Genomic DNA, 19,378 nt, shown 5'->3' on the forward strand with positions numbered 1-19,378 from the left:
AGGAGGTTTCCAGTTGAGAAGGATAGTTTTCCTAGCATAGTATAAGAGTATTCTATACAGCTTCCTGCCAAATTTGGTTAGAACAATCTCGTTGGCTACTCCCAACAGACTAGTGAGCTCAGTACAGACGTTAGGAAAGCCTAGTTTGTCATTAAGATATTTATGGATTTCTTCCCAGAAGCCATGAATAATCGGACACTGCCAAACCATGTGTATAAGACAACCGTTTTCATGTCCATATCTTGTGCAATGAGGGTTCGGCAATTTACCCATTTTAAATAGCCTCACAGAAGTATAATAGATTCTATGAAGCCATTTAACTTGAATCAACTGATCCCTAGCACTTACCACTGTAGATCTCCATGTACAGCTAGATTCTTTAACATGAACATCTTCCAAACCTTCAATGTCCCTTTTCCACCTAACAAATGCCCTGTCCAGGGGGGGAGTCCTGCAACGCCATCAACGACGCATACAGGGTCGACAATGGTTTGACCAACGGAACCCTCCTAATCGCTGCCTCAACTGTACCACACTCCAGTTTTAAAGGTTCTCTACCAAACTGAGCCTGACAGGCATGCCTGAGTTGAAGATATCTATACAAACAACGCTGGGGCAAATTAAATTCCTGTTTCAAACTATTAAAGGTTCTAAATAGGCCTTTATCATATAGTTGGGTAAGGTAGCGCACCCCCCTCTGAGGCCAAAATTCAAACTCCAGTAATGAGAACAGCTCCGGAAGCACTCTGTTTCTCCACAAAGGCAAATATGGCGACCAAGTAATATCATTCTCATCAGGGTTACATTTCTGACCCCATTTGACCCACATCTGTACTGCAGCAGCCATCGATTGGGTGTTGTGTACTGTAGACCTAGCCCCCCTCCTATATGCCAAGTTCGTAAGTGCCTCATAGGACCCCAATAAAGCTGCCTCCAACACTACCGCCGGGTTACCTGAGTCAGCCCGTACCCACCACGCCACATAGCTCAGCTGCACCGCTACATAGTACATGTACAGGTTTGGCAAGGCAAGACCCCCCCGCAGGTAAGACGCCTGGAGGGTGGATCTCGCTATTCTGGGAGAAGACTTATTCCATAGAAAGGGAGCGATTATCCTATCCAAAGTAGCAAAATGTCTCTTGGGGAGTAACACTGGGGCAGCCCTATATAAGTATAGAAATTTTGGGAGAAGAATCATTTTTACCACATTGATACGCCCAACCAGAGTTAAAGGAAGGTTTTCCCAAGCCTCTAGCTTTCGAGTAATGGATTGCATTGTAGGAGCAACATTCAAATCATAAAATTTTGCCACATCTCTATGAACAACAATCCCCAAATATGTAAATTGCTCCACAATCTGAAGCTTATTGTTCACCGAAATGCGAGCTGGGTCAACATCATCAACCAGACACAGACTAGACTTAGCCCAGTTCACACGGAGACCCGAGAAACCCCCAAATTGATCAACAACACCTAAAAGGGTATCCAAGGATTTCCCTGAATCTGCTAGGTAAACCAGCATGTCATCAGCATATAATGAAAGCTTTTCTGATATTCCAGCTATTTCCCAACCTTCTATACCTGAGTTAGAGGATATGAGTATCGACAAAGGTTCCATGATTAATGCAAATAACAGGGGGGAGAGAGGGCAGCCCTGTCTAGTGCCTCTACCCAAGGGGAAGGAGTCCGATGTGTACCCATTCACCCTGACTCTCGCCGAAGGGGATCTATAAAGCATTTGTAACCAGCACAAAAAATTCTCCGGAAAGCCCATTTGAGTCAGCACTGCCCACATAAACTCCCATTCTACTGAATCAAATGCTTTTTCATTGTCTAAGGACGCAAGAGCCCTCATACCTCTGTTATCATGTTTGACCTGAAGATTAGTGAACAATCGCCTTAAATTAATATCTGTGGTTTTCCCTGGCATAAAACCCGATTGATCTACCCCAACCAAGGAGAGAATTACCCCCCGCAATCTTAACGCCAGTACCTTCGCAAAGATTTTGACGTCAAGATTCAGAAGTGAGATAGGTCGATAAGAGCTACACTGGTCAGGTGGCTTCCCCGACTTGTGAATCACTACTATCGTTGCCTCCAGAAAGGACGGTGGCAACGAACCACTTTCCAGTGCATACCTCAACAGCTTCCCAAATCTACTAACCAGGTCTTTAGAAAATCGCTTATACCATTCAGCAGGAAATCCATCGGGTCCCGGGGTTTTCTTGGTTGCTAAGGAACTAATGGCCGTTTCAATCTCCAGGTCAGATATGTCTGCCGCCAGGTCTCCCCTGTCATCTCTGTCCAAAGAAGGAATATTAATACCTGCTAAGAAATTGACAATTTCCTCCGAAGTACACGTGATCTTGGGGGCATACAATGTCTCATAATAGGAGGCAAACTGTCGGCAGACATCTCTGGGCTCCCTCAATAAGAGCCCCTGATCATTCAGAATTCCCGCCACCACCGTTTGTTGAGTCTCAGATCTAGTCAAGTACGCCAAGGCCCTGCCACACTTATCACCATCTGAAAAAATAGTTTGCCTCTGATTTAAAAGTTTCTTCTCAGTATATTCAGTTAAATGCAAAGTAAACCTACGCTGCGCCTCAAGCCATAGAGTCTGTTTCTCAGGGCACGGATCTAGTATATATAACCTCTCCTTATCAGCTAGCTCCGTCTCTAGTTTTATCCGTTTGTTATTCAGTTCCTTTTTATGAGTTGCAATAGCAGCAATCAATGCCCCCCTCATTACTGACTTGAAAGCATCCCATTCTACCAGAGGATTCGTAGACCCTTCATTTTCTGCCCAGTAATTCCCCATTGCATCTAGACTCTCGCTCACCACAGGTAATACCTCGAGCCACATAGGGTTTAACCGCCACTGCTTATCAGTCAAAGCCAGCGGCTGTGACAGTATCAGAAGGAGGGGGGCATGGTCTGAAACTCCTCTTGGTAAATAATCACTGGACTTGATATAGGGGGATAAATCTCTGCTGACAAAGGCCAGATCTATACGAGAGAGTGAGCCAGTAGAAGCTGAATAGCAAGAGAATTGTGCATCTGTGGGGTGGAAATAGCGCCACGTCTCTACTAAATCATAAGTATTAGCCCAATGTGATAGGACATTGTTGTGTGAGGCCTGGGGAACCCTTCTGTCCCGTATAGGATCTAAAGTGGCATTATAGTCACCCATAATAATATAAGGCATTGCTGGAAATCCTGCTATTTTAGCTGTAATTAAGTCTAGGACCTCTCTGCGGAATGGCGGAGGAAAATATAGTCCCACAAATTGGTACTGCAGGCCTCTGACACAAGCATGTAAAATCACATACCTACCATAAGGGTCCAGCTGTACAGACAGTATTTGAAACGGAAGACTTTTAGCAATTAAAATAGACACGCCTCTAGCGTGATTTGAGTAAACCGCATGATATGTGGGGCCTATCCATGGGCGCCGCAAAGCTAGTACTTTCTGGCCCTGCAGGTGCGTTTCTTGCAATAACATTATGTCAGGGTTATACCTCTTCAGATAATTGAACACTAAAGACCGTTTAATCTTATCATTCAGACCCCGAACATTCCACGAAAGTAGCTTAATTACCGCCATTTATTCTTCCAAAGATAACATCTCCATAGTTTCCGACCAATGAAGGCACATTCACGCACACATACAATCCACATCAAAGAACCCCTCAACAGAGAAACCCTCTCCAACCCACCCATTCCCAACCTCCCTAACCCACCCTGCCCAAACCTTCCTAACATGGTTGAGCCTGACACCCCAAACTAGCAGCTCCTGGGTACAGTAACCTACCCTAACTCATAAGAACATATATACCATATAGGTACGTTGGTGATAGGAAGCAAGTATATACGTCTACCCACAACAGTGCATAGTCATACAGGGTGTTGCCACCCAGCATACCAATATAGGGTTAAACATCTGATCAATAGTCAAAGTCAAAGAACAGGGATTCTAACAGGAGTAATAATGGTGCATTTAAACCAGATACTCCCCCCCTCCCCCAACCATCTTGTCAGCAAAACAATTTAACATTTAATCATGTATTATTTGCTCCAGCTGTCAACACTATAGTATAAACCATCAGCGGTGAGGCCTTGCATTTAGATTTCTCTCAATCCATTCATTAGCCTCTTCAGGAGTACTAAAAAAACGGACTGTTTCACCATCTTGCACCCTCAAGCGAGAAGGGTAGATCATGGCATATTTCACATTTTTGTCCCTTAGCCGCGCTCGGACTTCAGTAAACTGCTTCCTTTTCTTCTGGACCTCTGCGGTAAAGTCCGGGTAAAAGGACAAACGGACATTCTCATAGCTGACATTCCCCTTCTGTCGAGCAGCTAGCAAAATAGCGTCCCTGTCCCTGTAGTTCAGGATCTTCATGATGAAAGGTCTAGCAGGGGATCCCGGCGGTAAGGGCCTGGTTGGAATCCGGTGTGCCCTTTCTATAACAAAGCAACTGGAAAGTGAGATGGGATGTAACACTTCTTTTATGAGCTGTTCCGCAAAAATTTCTGGGGTAGACCCTTCTGCTCGCTCCGGTAAGCCCAGGATACGGACGTTGTTACGTCTATTGCGGTTCTCAGCGTCCTCCGCCCTGGCTTGCAGCATCTGTACCTGTTGCAGCAGCTGCCTGGTGTCATTTCCAGCTGCTCTGGACGCATCTTCCACATCACTCACTTTTTGCTCCACTGCAGATGTTCTTTCACGTATTTTGTCAAAATCGTGTCGCAAACAGCTAAGGTCAGACTGTAGATGGTCTATCTTTGATGTAAGAGCAGCTTGACAATCAGCTATAGCTTTCATAATTTGAGAGACTTCAGCAGAGGAACCAGGGACAGGAGACCCCTCACTTTCCTGTTCAGTTTGACTCATGGCGTCCATGAATCGTTTAACAGATGATGGAGCCACAGAAGAAGTTTTGCGGCCCATAGAAATAGTCCACAGACACTTTAAAGATCTGCTGGGGTTTGTCACTCATGCAGCAAATCAAGATAAGGCTTTGTTAAATTCAGCAAGTCCTGCCACACAGCCAAGTAAACTGCCAGATATCTTTACATTCCTCAGGGGGGAGGGGGATAAGTACACCAGCACCACCACTAAACTTTCATATAAACTGCGGTGAACTCTGCAGCTTTCATACATAAGGGCTCCCAAGAGGATTACCACTGCAGGACTTCAGGATAATAGTGGAAGTAGGGAGATACAGAGCGTTTCGCAGATCCACTCCGTTTGCTGGGGCAGAGAGGAGCGCCGCTGCACATACACTTAACGGCAAGATGGCGCCCACCGCGCGGCTTCTTCCCGCCTCGGTCGCCGGGCTCAAGACTCCAGCAGGTATCGGCAGCAGTCCAAGGTAAGTTGTTAGCAACTTTCGGCAAGCCGTACCTGTGCTGTGTACCTTGCGGCGGATCGTGCCCCGACCTCACTCCACACTCTCCTCAGTTTGCTTCCCTCCGCTCCTCTCCCTCAATCCGTCGGCATCCACAGCGCCACAGCCAAAACTCAGCAATCCAGCACCGGGCAGAGTGTCCCCAAGTATGAAGGGATCCAACATATGATGAATGAGCTCAAGAAACCCCGATTATGCCAGGTGTATAAAGGATATTTCACAGGATTTTGTAGGAGCACTGCAATCCTGCTTCCTCACTCCATGCTGGCTCGGCCATGCCCCCGTGTTCCCCCTTTTTAGTAGGTGGCGGAACTGCATTCCCACTGGGGACAGTAATTTCTGTACGCATTAGCCTCTTCCATAGGTGGCGCTATGGCATTATCCCTGGTTCAGTGTTTACTGTATGTCTTACCCCCTTACGTAGGTAGGGTATTGATACAGGACTTTCCATATGCCTTGCCCTTTCCGTAAGAGGCGTACTCTCTCTACTTGGATTCGGTTCCTGCTAGATGCATTACTGCACTGCCACCCTTCATGGTGGAGTACTTGCACTACCACTGAGTGCAGTGCTTGCCGCAAGCATTACCCCATTTCATTGGTAGGATAATTGCAACAGTGCCCCGTCCACAAGTGATCCACTACCGTGGGGAATGAGTACACATCTTGGATGTTGCACTTCATCTGCGCCATGGCTATAGATGCCTTAGCTTCTTATACAAGTGGAGCGTAGCGAGTATCGATACACGCTGGTGCCCTGTACTCTTCTTCTAATGGTATTTCGGTGCCGCCAGTGGATACTGTGGCTGTTTCCACGTTGTATCCCTTTCCTTCGGTGCCGGTTTGGGGCATGAATATGTCAACCTCTCTCCTCAGGGGGTTGCCCAGCGCCACTCATGTGTCCTAGCGTCCCCTATTTCCATGGTCCTCCATTGAACCAATATGTGTCTTCAACAATATGTAGTGCGTACACCATGGCACGTAATATTGTGTTTACGTTCCAGCAAGTCGAGTGTTACACTGACTCTATATTCTCTATCCACCATTCCGGATGTGGGAAGTGGTTGTGCTGGCACTCTGGTTTAGCTTTGCAGCGTGTTCCCCTCCGCTGGTGCGGTTTTTATGCTGGTACTAGCGTTTCGCAGTCGCTGCAGTGGGGCATTCACTCAGGTAGGGGTTCCACCCTGATGCTGGCTTGGCGGTTGTTCCTGTTCAACGCCCTTCCCAGGTGAAGTGTTTAAGGTTAGCTCTCCTTCCCTGAGGCAGTATGATGCCATGGCTTCTACCGGATTCCTCTAGTCTGCCCCTCAGTTTTTGCTGGCGGGCACGCTGCGGCTCCTACGGTACGGGGGTCCTGGAGTAGCCATTACATACTCTGGCTCCTCCTGCACGGCTCCTTCGTCAGGTGGCGGATTCTTCTAACGCCGAATTCGGTGGTGTACGCTGCATGGCTCCTCCTTAGGCGGAGTATGGCGCCGCCACTATCATCCAGTGGCTACTTCTGTGTAGTGCCAGTCTCAGATGGGGAATGGGCTTCGCCCTGCCCCCTTTTTCCTTCAGTTTTTTCTTCTCTGGCTCAGGGTTCACGGTCACTCCGCAAACCTTGGTAGCTCCTACGTTACTACTTCCCCTCATCTGCGTTGGTGCAGGGTATTGTTTCTGTGGTTTTTTCTTCCAGTCTTGTTCTGGACAGACTGTTGGGCTGTGAAGTTTTCCATATTCTCCTTCTACAGGTGAATCCTACCCGTTGGTCCTGGGTGTACTACCCGTATCTACAACTACCTCTCTAGACTTGACTAATGACTGCCACGTCAGTCCGATGGTAGTCATGCCTTTTCACTGCACATTCCGTGGCTAGACTACGAGACTTACCACGCCAGCCGGAGCGGGGGTGCTGTCACGACTCACCACCGTTGATGGAGTTTCGTTCCTGAAACGGAACACCCCTTCTTTTCTTCCTCCTCAAGGCAGGAGTTCGTCTCTCATTTCAGTCGAGCAGCGTTGCTACACCGTCAATACACGGTCGCTGACGGAACTCCTCACCGCCGGTGATTCTCATATCGCCTCTACTTCTACCTATCCAATGTATTGACTCCTTGGCTTGCGGTTAGACACGCCTCATTCAGGCGCTTTTTTTTTGGTAGTTTATCAGCCAGCTTCTCAGTCTCTCCACAAGCCTTTTCGGCTTAGGGGACTTCGGTGGACCAATTACCGTTTCCGTGGAGCGCTTCCCTTTAGCAGGGGTGGATGCTGCGGTCCTGGGTTTTTGGTGTGGCCCTTGGTTTCTTGATGGGTCAGGTTCGGCGCTTCTATCCTTTTCCTGCGTCCTCTGACCCACCTGGGGCCCATAATAACCTTCCTTCAGGGAATGGCACCTACGGTTCCTCCGTACCGTCCTCCTTTACCGCCTTGGGATCTGAACTTAGTCTCCTTGCGGGAGATGTCTCTCCGACTCCGGTCCTGGAATGTAGTTTTTTTCTTGTGGCTATCACATCCATCAGACAGGTGTCCGGGTTTGGGCGCTCTCTTGCAGAGACCCTTCCTGGTTCTTCACAGGGATAAAGCGGTTCTCCGGCCCGTTCATTCCTTCTCCGACGGTGGTCTCTGATTCCATTTCAATGAAGAAATTGTCCTTCCATCACTGTGTCCCTCCCCTTCACACCCTAGGGCAGTGGTGGCGAACCTATGGCACGGGTGCCAGAGGCGGCACTCGGAGCCCTCTCTGTGGGCACCCACACCCTGGAAAAAGTCTGACTGTACCAATATGCCTTAGACCTTTCCTGCCATTCATCAGCGCAGGATGCACCATGAACAGGCAGCGCACTGAATGTAGACAGGCTATTATAGCTACTACATGATAAAGTACATGAAAGATATACTATATTGGACTGTAGGATTCTGGTTAACTTGCCGCGTTGGCACTTTGCGATAAATAAGGGGGTTTTGGGGTTGCGGTTTGGGCACTCGGTCTCTAAAAGGTTCACCATCAGTGCCCTAGGGTAAGGGAGTTACACCATTTGGATGTTTTCAGGGCTCTGACGATTTATTTGCCAGCCTCCAGTTCCTTCCGGCGTATGGACTTCTCCTTTTTGTCATCCCGGAGGGTCCTCGCAAGGCTTTGGCGGCCTCCAGGGTGGCAATTACACGTCTGCAATTGCTGAAGCATACTGCACCCGGGGCAGGGTTCCGCCCTTCGGAGTCACGGTTCACTCCACCAGAGCGGTGGTTCTCTTGGGCTCGGAGGATTCAAGGTTTGGCTGCGCAGTTGTGCAAGGCGGCTACTGTCCTCCTTACGCACATTAAAAAATTTTTGCCAGGTGCATACTTCTGCATCGCCGGGCGCTGCCTTGGGCCGCATGGTCTTGCAGGCGGGAGTTCTTAGTTGCCTGCAGGGACGCTTGCTCCATGGGTCTGTGGTTTTCCCTCCCCGTGGACTTCTCTTGGACGTCCCACGGTTTCTGTGTCCCCCAATGAATATGGGCGAGAAAACGAGATTTTTGTAAAACTTACCAGTAAAATCTCTTTCTCACTCTTCATTGGGGGACACAGCACCCACCCAGTATTGTTGTTCGGCCACAGTTGTGGCTGTTGCTGGTTAGAACCTAGTTGGGTCTTTTGGCATTGTTGCTGTTCCACGTTTTTTCGTTGGTTTACTTGCTTCTCACAAACTGAAGCTCTCTCTCCAGGCTGGAGGGGGTATAGCTGCCAGGGGAGGAGCTAACAGCTTTTACTAGTGTCAACGCCTCCTAGAGGACATAGCTATACCCATGGTCTCTGTGTCCCCCAATGAAGAGCGAGAAAGAGATTTTACTGGTAAGTTTTACAAAAATCTAGTTTTAGCACCTTTCACCTGTAAAAACTGTGTAGCCGGGGGCGTGGCTAACTGCCGGCATGACCGCACGCACTTGAGAGCGGCTCCGGTCCCTGGTATCAATCCTGACTAATCCTGCCAAGCTGCATTCCTCAGACTCAGAGTGGCAAGTGCAGAGGAGACGGAGGAAACCCAGGAACCAAGATATGGGTCCCAGCAAGGCGCAGACCGCAGCCGACAAACTTAAAGAATATGCCCGCCAGGAAAACCAACATGGCGCCGCGGCTCCCGCCACTCCACGTGCAGCGGTGACGCGCGGACAGGCCGCGCAGCAGATAGAAACTGATGAGGCTGGAGAACCGGAGATAACGCTGAAAGCGGTCTCAGAGCAGCTCCTCACAGCGATCTCCTCCTGCCAATCCTCCCTTACCTGCAAAATTGAGGAGGTGCGTGTCGACCTGGGCCTGTTGAGGCATGACGTGCAACAGCTGAGGGAAAGAGTTAAACACACTGAAGATCGGGTGTCGGAGCTGGAGGATTACACCAGGCCGCTAGATTCGAGGCTGACGGAGGTGGAAAGAGCCGTTGGATTATGGAGGCAGAAATGCGACGACCTGGAGAACCGGGCCCGACGCAATAATGTAAGAATCCTGGGGATGCCAGAGAGAGCGGAGGGGAGAGATCCTGCCAGCTTCTTGGAGCTTTGGTTTAAGGCCCAGTTCCCTACAGCCACATTCTCAGCGGCCTATGCAGTTGAAAGGGCGCACAGAGTACCGGCCAGACCACCACCTCCAGGCGCACCGCCAAGGCCCCTGCTCGCCCGTTTATTAAATTGGAAGGATCGAGATTTAATCCTTAGCCAAGCAAGGAGCAAAGGTGTATTGATGCACGAAAACACCAACGTGTCACTTTTTCCGGACTTCTCCGCGGATTTGCAGAAAAAGAGGGCCACCTTCGTCTTGGTCAAGAGACGCCTCAGGGAATTAAATTTGCAATACTCGATGGCCTACCCAGCGCGACTACGCGTAGTGGATGGCGAACGGCCGATATTTTTCACCGACCCAAAGGAGGCTGAGGACTGGGTTGCTAGACGTCCAAGAATGCACTGATCTGAAACACTGGGACTGAGTTGCAAGTATTACTGAGTTCTGAAAAGGCACTTTATAGAGGCCTTGTCACTGAGTGGTTTATCCTAATTATATGGTGCAATATTTAGCTTTACATGAATGCAATATGCATTACTTGAATGCAATATGGTGCTCTTTCAGATAGCAGATCATTGTAAGCATGGTTATAGTCCTACTGTAGATGCTGATTCACAGGCTGTCTGAATATGAGTGTCTGCACCTATTGAGGCTTAGACGTACCTGCAGCTATGAAACTCACATTGACCAGGGAATGCTCGGCTACCTGTGCGGGCATAACATCTTCACCCCGCACTGGTCTCCGAATATAGATTGTCACCTAGTTAATACTATGATGCATGCACTGGATGTTTGCTCAGAGGTATTAGAAGTTTATTTGTTATGTTATATGTTTTGTAAGTTGTTGAAAGCATGGTCACATCAATTATGCATCAGAAGTGTGGGAGGGGGGCGAACTATTAAAATGGGTGAGGTTACTCCACAAGGGCCGGATGACATCCTGTACTACTGGAAGGATAACTTTAAGATTGTACTATGGGACCTCTAGTAGTGATGTCCTGGAATGTGAGGGGACTTGGAAATCCGAACAAAAGGATAGCGGTGTTCTCGCATATACGACGCTATAGCCCTCACATTCTGGGACTTCAAGAGACTCATCTGACGGCTGACACGGGGCACAGAATTGTAAAACAATGGGTTCAGTGGTCACTTCAGTCATATGGCTCATCAAATTCTAGAGGCGCGGCTATATTAGTGCGCAAGGGCCTCCTGTGGGAACCGCAGCAGTCAGTTGCTGATCCGGAGGGACAATATATAATGGCGTATGGCTTTATTGACCACATCCCGTATGTAATAATTAACATATATAATCCCCCCCCGGCGAGTATTTCACTCCTTCATGTTATCCTGGGGTTTGCGGCGCAATATCCCTCAGCCCGGCTGATTTGCATGGGAGACTTTAATATGGTAATGCAGGAAGAGGTAGATAGATTTAGACCGCCTGAAGGGAGAGAGACTGGAGTCCACTCGACGACCACTCTGTTTAGAATTGCTGCAGAAATGGGATGGATAGATATGTGGAGGATTAGAAACCCGCAGTTGAGGGAATACTCCTGTTTCACTCCCGCTAGGGGGGCACTCTCGAGAATTGACTATGTCCTGGGAAATGCTGCTAGTTATACGGACTTGATTGCAATTAACTATGAGTCGCGGGGACCCTCAGATCATGCTGCAGTTGTGGCACGTTTTGACACTCCCGGGATTGCATCTAGAGGGGGGAAGATGAGAATACATCCCTTCTGGCTCTCTTTATTGACAAAAAATGATAGAATCCCCGATCAGCTGAGAGTATTCCTGGATGTGCAGGGAGATGAAACAGAGGAATTGTTATTGTGGGACACCCTGAAGGCCTTCCTGAGGGGATGTCTGAAGTCCTCAATATCCTATGTAAAAAAGGACACGTCCCGCCAGGAAGTAGAATTGCATAATAAATGTAGGGAGGCGGAGGTATTGTTTTGTTCGGACCCCACAGAAGGGAATAGGATAGAGTGGATGACTAGAGGAAGGGAGTATATGATGCATCTTAAGGAGAAAAGTGAACGCAAAATGTTCTTTATGAAGCAACAGTCATTTGAATCTGGTGATAGAGCGGGCAAGCTTTTAGCTCAGATTGCTAGAGCCAACCAGTCGTCCCCCCCGGTACTTCGAATTCTGAACCCTGAGGGACAATTGGAGGAATCCGGGCAGAGAATACTTGACGCTTTCAAACGGTTTTATCAATCGCTGTACAGCACAGCAGCTAACTACACGGAGAGGGAGTTAGGTAACTATATTTCAGAGGTGGAACATCCTAAGCTCAGCGAGGCGGAAGTGACCCTCCTGGACAAGGATATAACTCTGGAAGAAATCCAGCTAGCCATGCATGACATACCAACTGGGAAAGCACCGGGCCCGGATGGGATCCCAATTGAAGTTTATTCTAGATATAGTGAAACTCTTAGCCCCCAACTCCTTAAGCTGTACTCAGCATCATTCCAGCGTCACCAACTGCCCGAGACCTTATATGATGCAACTATTGTTGTTATATTAAAGCCAGACAAGGATCCAACTGTATGTGGCTCTTACAGGCCGATTTCGTTGCTCAATTTAGACTACAAAATTCTAACCAGATTATTAGCCTCTCGTTTAAATAAAGTAATAACGTCTATAGTACACCAGGATCAGGCGGGATTCATGCCGGGGAGGACCACCTCTGACAATATCAGGAGAGCTCAGGTTATTGCTCAGGTAGGAGTGGCGGAGGGGCGGGAATGGGCCATGGCATCACTTGACACGGCTAAGGCCTTTGACTCTGTGGAGTGGCCTTTCCTGTTTCGGATCCTGAAGGAATTCGGGTTTGGCCCAGGGTTCATAAGATGGGTGGAGATACTGTACCAGAGACCTAAGGCAAATATACTAGTAAATGGCACCATGTCAGATTCATTTACTCTGCATAGAGGTACTAGACAAGGTTGCCCCCTCTCCCCCCTTTTGTTTGCGGTGGTAATCGAACATTTGGCATTAAGAGTGAGGCAGGACAGGTCCTTTATGGGGATTTCTAGAGGAGACAGAGAGGAAAAGATAGGCTTATATGCAGATGATCTCCTCCTGTTTATGGACGAGCCTGAGCTGACTCTGCCCAGAGCAATTGAGGTAATAGGGAAATTTGGCACATACTCGGGCTTGCTCATAAACTGGACGAAGTCAGCTATTATGCCTCTTTGGGATCATGGGTGGCCGGAGAGTATACATAATTTACCGGTAGTGGACCAGTTTAAGTATCTTGGCATCGTGATCACAAGGGACCCTGGAGTGTCTGTGACGAGAAATATAGAACCGATAGAGTCCTTATTTATTGATAAATTTAAAACTTGGAAGGCATTACCGATTTCGGTGATGGGGAGATTGAACCTAGTCAAAATGATTCTGCTCCCCAAGGGCCTGTATCTCCTGTCACATGCATGCGCCCCGGTACCAAAGGCCTTCTTTGACAGGCTGCACTCCCTGATAACGGCGTTTGTGTGGGGAAAGGCTAGGAGGAAGCTCTCGCAGAAAGTATTACAGAGGTCTAAGACGAGGGGGGGAGCGGCTCTACCCGATTTTTTTCTATATTACTTAGCCGGCCAGTTGAAATATATAGCGGCATGGGTCAAACAGGGAGAACTACCAGGACCGGAATATTGGTTGAGGGAATATCTTAATCTTTCTAATCTGTGGCCTGTCTTGGAGTCCCCAAGTACAGTATCCAGGAAACTACTTCCTGCCCATAGACTGGCTAACCAAATATGGAAAGCAGCCAAATTAAATTCGTATGCAGATTTACCAGATGCAATCCCGCTCTGGGACAATCCCATGTGGCCGCACTTGGAAACATTGGAGGGTGCAGGGATATGGAAGGGATGCGGAGTGTTGACATTAGCTGAGCTGTATGAAGAGGGCGTATTACGAACTTTGCAACAACTACAGGAGAAATTTGAGATTCCCCATTCTTTGTTTTTTCGGTACCTTCAGTTACGGCACGCCCTAAATGATCAGTTTAGAGGGACAGGTCGCAGTATTTCCAAATATCCTCTGATAGGGGTGCTAAGATCGCAGGGACCTAAGGGCATTATCTCTATACTCTACACATATTTACTAGGTGATCGCATGATTCTTCAGCCATTGGAAGTAGAAGCGAAATGGAAGGTTAATATCCCAACTCTTGATGCTGAAGAATGGGAGGAGGCTATGTTGGTACCCACTAAGGTTTCCCCGTCGGTAAATAATAAACTGATACAATTATTCATATTGCATAGAAGCTACTTAACCCCCCTCAGGCTCTATAAGATGGGGAGACTACCTAGCAGCAGTTGCCATAGATGTCAAGAGGGGAGCGCTGATTTCTGGCACTTGATATGGGGATGCAGACACTTACAAGTATTTTGGAACAAGGTTCTAGAGATTCTGTCTACGATAGTGCCTGTACCGATAGGAGCCTGCCCAAAAATATGTATCCTAGGGATATTAGAGGAGGAACAGTGGACACATCACCAGAGAATATTCCTAGGGGAAGCCCTATTCCTGGCTAGGAAGGCTGTAGCATTGAGGTGGATGGCGGATAGAGTCCCCACAGTGAACCAATGGAAGACCTTGATGAACCATGCAATGAATATGGAAAAAGTAGTATACATACATAGAAAATGCCCAGGGAAATTTCAGAAAGTGTGGGGAGAGTGGTGCTCTTCAAATCACTCCTTGCAACCTGTGCACTTGCACTCTGTGTCGGAGGGTAACATTGCATTAAATGTCTAAACACTAGAAAGTAGATGTGCTGTATTGTTAGATGCCAAGTAGCGAAATATTGCTGAGAATCACTTGACACATTATGTATCACGTTTGTACTATGTGGAGCTGGAGACCCCCCTGCGTGGGGTGTCAATGCTTCAAAATATGCTGAACCATGCTTATTGTTAAATTTTCAATAAAACGAGTTTAAAAAAAAAAAAAACTGTGTAGCCAAAGTGGGAAAGCACAGTGGGAAAGATTTAGCAAGCCTCATCTGCCTGATTTGTGCCACCAAAAACTAGAAAACTTTTGCGCAAGCCCTATTTTTATTTTTTTTCAAAAATGTAAACCTTTTTGCCATTCTCCTCCACACTTGCCACTTTTGTTAGCAGGAGGGAGAATGGCCCATGGGGCCCAACACATTTACCATTATTTACACCAGTTTTCTGGCACAAGTAATGTCTGAAACCTGCACGTAGATTTCAATGAAAATTATTATGCAGCATGCACCCCCCAGTAACGGGGTAAATCCGCATGTCTTCTTGAATCACAGTGAAAATCTTCTGCTACTTGCGAATGTGCTGTAATATTTCAGTTCTAGTGCAGGGCCTTTTTAAATTCTATTGTGTGTAGGAAAGTAGTCAATTCTGCTTTAAATTGTATAAACCTATATATCGCAGATCTACTACTCTCCCTCTCTCATATCTTGATCTTAGGCTACTTTCACACGATGTGAAAAAACGGCCATTAAAAACGGACACACTGTCAGTTTTTCATGGCCATTGTACATCCATGTGTGCATCCATTTTCTGTCCATTTGCCCGTTTTTAATGGCCGTTTTGCATGTATAACAGCCATGAAAAACAGATGAACGTTATTTTCTTTTCTTGAACATCCCAACCCCTCCAGTGCTCTCAATATATATTATATACCCCACAGTGCCCCCAGTATAAGTAATAGCCACCATTGACCCAATATATAATGTCCCCCTGTAGTGCCCACAGTGTCTCTAATGCCCTCCATAGTGCCCCCCCACCCTCAATAGTGCCCTCCAGTATAAATATTGCCCCCAGTAGTGCCCTTCATTCTCATCCACTTGAACGCGAGGGAACCCTCGCTCTGCCATGGAGGGAGCTTGACCTGACGCTCCCAGCTACTAGTTTGCTATCTTTTCACAGAAATGTAGTAATAAGAGAATGTGTATCTGTACAACCATAGATTATGTGTTGGAAATAATAAATCACTTGTTATTAAGGACCTCCATGGATACAATGTGAAGTCTGACATCTACAGCCTTGGAATCACTGCCTGTGAATTAGCTACTGGGCGTGTACCATTCATGGACATGCACCGCACTCAGGTATGCCACTTTAATGTCCTCTTGGTCTGCTTACTAACATCAAATGTGTCGAGAACCAGCAACTGGAAATCATTTTTTCTTTAGATGTGACATTCAGTATTTTTCTTGATATTTGCTTTATAGGGAGTCTGTCAGTAGAACTGACCATGCAAAACAGCTGACAGCACTAGGTAGGGCCTGGGGAGAAACATATGTATTGTGGAACTTTTATCAGGAGTAGTGTTAATATGAACTTTTATTCTGTCAGGTTCTGCTCCTGCAAGTGCACTGAAACAGTATGTTTGTACTGCCATCCATGACCCCTACCAAGTGCTGTCAGCAGTTTTCCATAATTGAAACTGCTGAAAGACTCACTTTATCTTGGGGAAATACATTAATAAAAAAATATAATTGTGTTAACAATTCTGAAATGTACACTAATGTGCACAATATATAGATATAGGGTTCGGCTGTGTTAGGAGACTTGTGGGTACATGTATTTTGTTCTGGTGCTTTTTTAAAGGCTTTGGACACCTTTATCGTGAAAAAAATGATTATTTTACATATGCTAGTTGTTACTGTGAGTAAAAAATAAGTTGCACTACGATTCAGGCTGCAGATTTCATTCCTTCCTTCATTTTTAGACCCCAATACTGCCCCTATTTTCAAACATTTTTCATGTATCTCCCAGTAATAAATGCTAGATGTGTGTCCATGATGTTACTGTCGTCACGATTTTCCTTCTACAATCTGTTCTTCGTTTTACTGATGCTGATTGAGTACAAATGTGTGTGATTGAGTACAAAGGTGCTTATAGTCTTTTAATAGACAAGAACGCTAAAAAATAAACCTTATTTGTATAGGATAATAAGACATATTTCTCATCCGTATCATTGGGGGACGCAGGCTTTGACCATGGGTATAGCTGTTGCCGCTAGGAGGCGGACACTAAGCACAGTGGTGTAAGCTCCTCCCTCTTTAGCTATACCCTTCCTACAGGGACCAAGCTAAATCAGTTTTAGCTTAGTCTCTGTAGGAGGCAGACCTCCCTGCGTTGCAGGTCTGCTGATTTTTAGTTTTTTCTTCTTTCCTTCTTTAGCGGGAAGCTTCAGGCAGTCAAACTGCCTGCACTCCCACCCAGGAGACGGGAGACCAGGGGGTCACCCAAACCCCCTGCTCCTTCCCGTGCTCCGGAAGAAAAGGAGGACCAGAGGTTTCTGTAAAAACCTCTGTCTCCTGCCAGCATTCGCATCACCACGGCCGACCACCGCAAGTCCCCTCTGTTTCCGGTGTCGCATCCCTCACAAAGGGGCCGCACACTGAAGTTGGTGATCCGGCTGGAGTCAGGGGGGCAGATGACGCCGGACAGGTAAGTATAAAGTTTGGAGACTGCCCATAGTGCCCCCCTCCTCCAGTACCCTCTCCTCCCCACATGTGATGGTCCCCATTTGGTCGCCCTGTACTATGGGCAATAATGAGAGCCCTTTAAATGTTAAATGGCACCTGGGGGCGTCCGTCTTCCAGGGCCAGCATGCATGGCTCAGGGACGCCGGGGAGAGGAGGAGGCTGAGTTACCCTCCTCAGTGCTGAGAACATCGCCGCTTCCACAGGGCCGCCGGGGCCATTGTTAATAGAGGCTCCCGTTTTATTTGGGGCCTACTGATGGAGGGGGCGGAGTTTCCTCCTGAGCGCCGCTTCCTCGTCAGCTCGGTTCTGGGGCAGCCGGGGCCATTGTTATTTGAGGCCCAGGCTTCTGTGCAGCCTGCTCCTGCAGGGCGAGCGTGGGGCAGGGCCAGAGATTATGGGCGTGCACTGACAGACAGTGTCATTTTGGGGGTGGGTCTTGTACCGCCCCCCACACCAGCAGCAGAGCACAGGGAGAGTGGTCTCCGCCCACTTTTGGATTCAAAGCACAAGGCGAGACGCTGATGGACTGGCTTGCTGCTTGGAGGGACACAGGCTGGGTAAATGCTGTTTGTCCCTTATTACAGGGCCTAACCTTCCCCTCTTCCTTGGTGCCAGGATTGTCACTATGTCTGAGCCCAGACACCAGGTCCCGAAGCAGGCGGTCCCTTTGCTTCTGCGTCATGTCGCGCAAAATTTCCATCCCCTCAGTTAGACTCCCTCTGCTTTGCGTGTGCTGCGCCGCCATCAAGTGGCTCGGCCCCGGACCCTTTGCTTCCCGCTGCCAAACCTACGGAAGAACCGGAATGGGCATGTTCCCTGTCTAGGGTGATACAGGATGCCTCTAATACTAACAAAGCTATTGTGGATATATTGGGGCGTTTGTCGGCAAGGCAGTCCTCTGACCGGTCCGACTTTGGGAATCATGGGCTCGTGCCCATCGTAGCCACCCCACAAAACGGGCCAGAACGTCCTCCCCCAAAAGAGTGTCTGTGTCTCCCGCTTCCTCACCCTCTCCTCCTCCTACTAGAGAGTCTCACTCCGACATGTCCTCAATTGAAGAGGCATGTTCTGAGGAGAGAGGGTCAGATGAGGATGTTGTCTCGCCGGAAGGTCAGTCGTCCAAACTGTCCTCCATGGTGGACAATCTAATTACGGTGGTTATTGAGACGTTGCAGGTTGAGGATCCCGCACCATCGTCTGCCAGCTCGGGTTTTTCCTTTAGAAGGTCTCGTCGCTCGCACAAGTGTTTCCCCAACCACCAGGAGTTTGATTCCTCTCTTTCCAAGGAGTGGATTTTCCCTGATAGACTGTCACGGAACCATGAACCAGACGTACAACAAGAGATAAGTGAAAATAAGAAGGCTTTATTGAAAATAAAGCTGTAAAGCAAAAGTCCAAACGGATGGTGAAACCGAGCAGAGTCTTTGCGAAGCCAGAGGTCAGGAACCAGAAGGGTAGTCAGACGAAGCCAGGATCAGGAACCAGCAGGGTAGTCAGACGAAGCCAGGATCAGGAACCAGCAGGGTAGTCAGACGAAGCCAGGATCAGGAACCAGAAGCAGCAGCAGTCTAGAAGCATGTGAACACAAGAGGACCAAGCAAGGAACTGAAGCCACAGACCTCCTATATATATGAGCTAGGCATCCAGCTCCTCCCAGGGGAAGGAGGAGCCGCAGGGTGGAAGGCTACAAGAAACCCAGGACCCAAGATGGCCGCCAGCACATGTCAAACGAAGGAGAGCAGCAAGCAGGTAAGACCATGACAGTACCTCCCCTTCAAGGGCCCCTCCTCCGCGGAGCACAAAACGGTTTCTGAGGGAAGCGTGCGTGGAAGGCTCGGAGCAAGGCAGGAGCATGGACATCTGCGGAGGGAACCCAGGAACGCTCCTCTGGACCATAACCACGCCAATGGACCAAAAACTGCAACCGACCGCGGACCAGGCGTGAGTCCAGGATATTGCTCAC

The 19,378-nt window shown here is 48.1% G+C and overlaps 1 protein-coding gene across 2 annotated transcripts in view; it reads left to right on the plus strand.

The window, feature by feature from the left end:
* STRADB (STE20 related adaptor beta) overlaps window positions 1–19,378 on the plus strand; it is a 54,772-nt gene that overhangs the window by 24,555 nt on the left and 10,839 nt on the right. For both annotated transcript variants that reach the window (XM_040441090.1, XM_040441091.1), the window contains exon 9: window positions 15,925–16,029. In XM_040441090.1, coding sequence (XP_040297024.1) covers window positions 15,925–16,029 — 105 coding nt within the window. The remainder of the gene's footprint in view (window positions 1–15,924; window positions 16,030–19,378) is intronic.

This window comes from Bufo bufo, chromosome 7 (assembly GCF_905171765.1).
Source record: "Bufo bufo chromosome 7, aBufBuf1.1, whole genome shotgun sequence".
Lineage (NCBI taxonomy): Eukaryota > Metazoa > Chordata > Amphibia > Anura > Bufonidae > Bufo > Bufo bufo.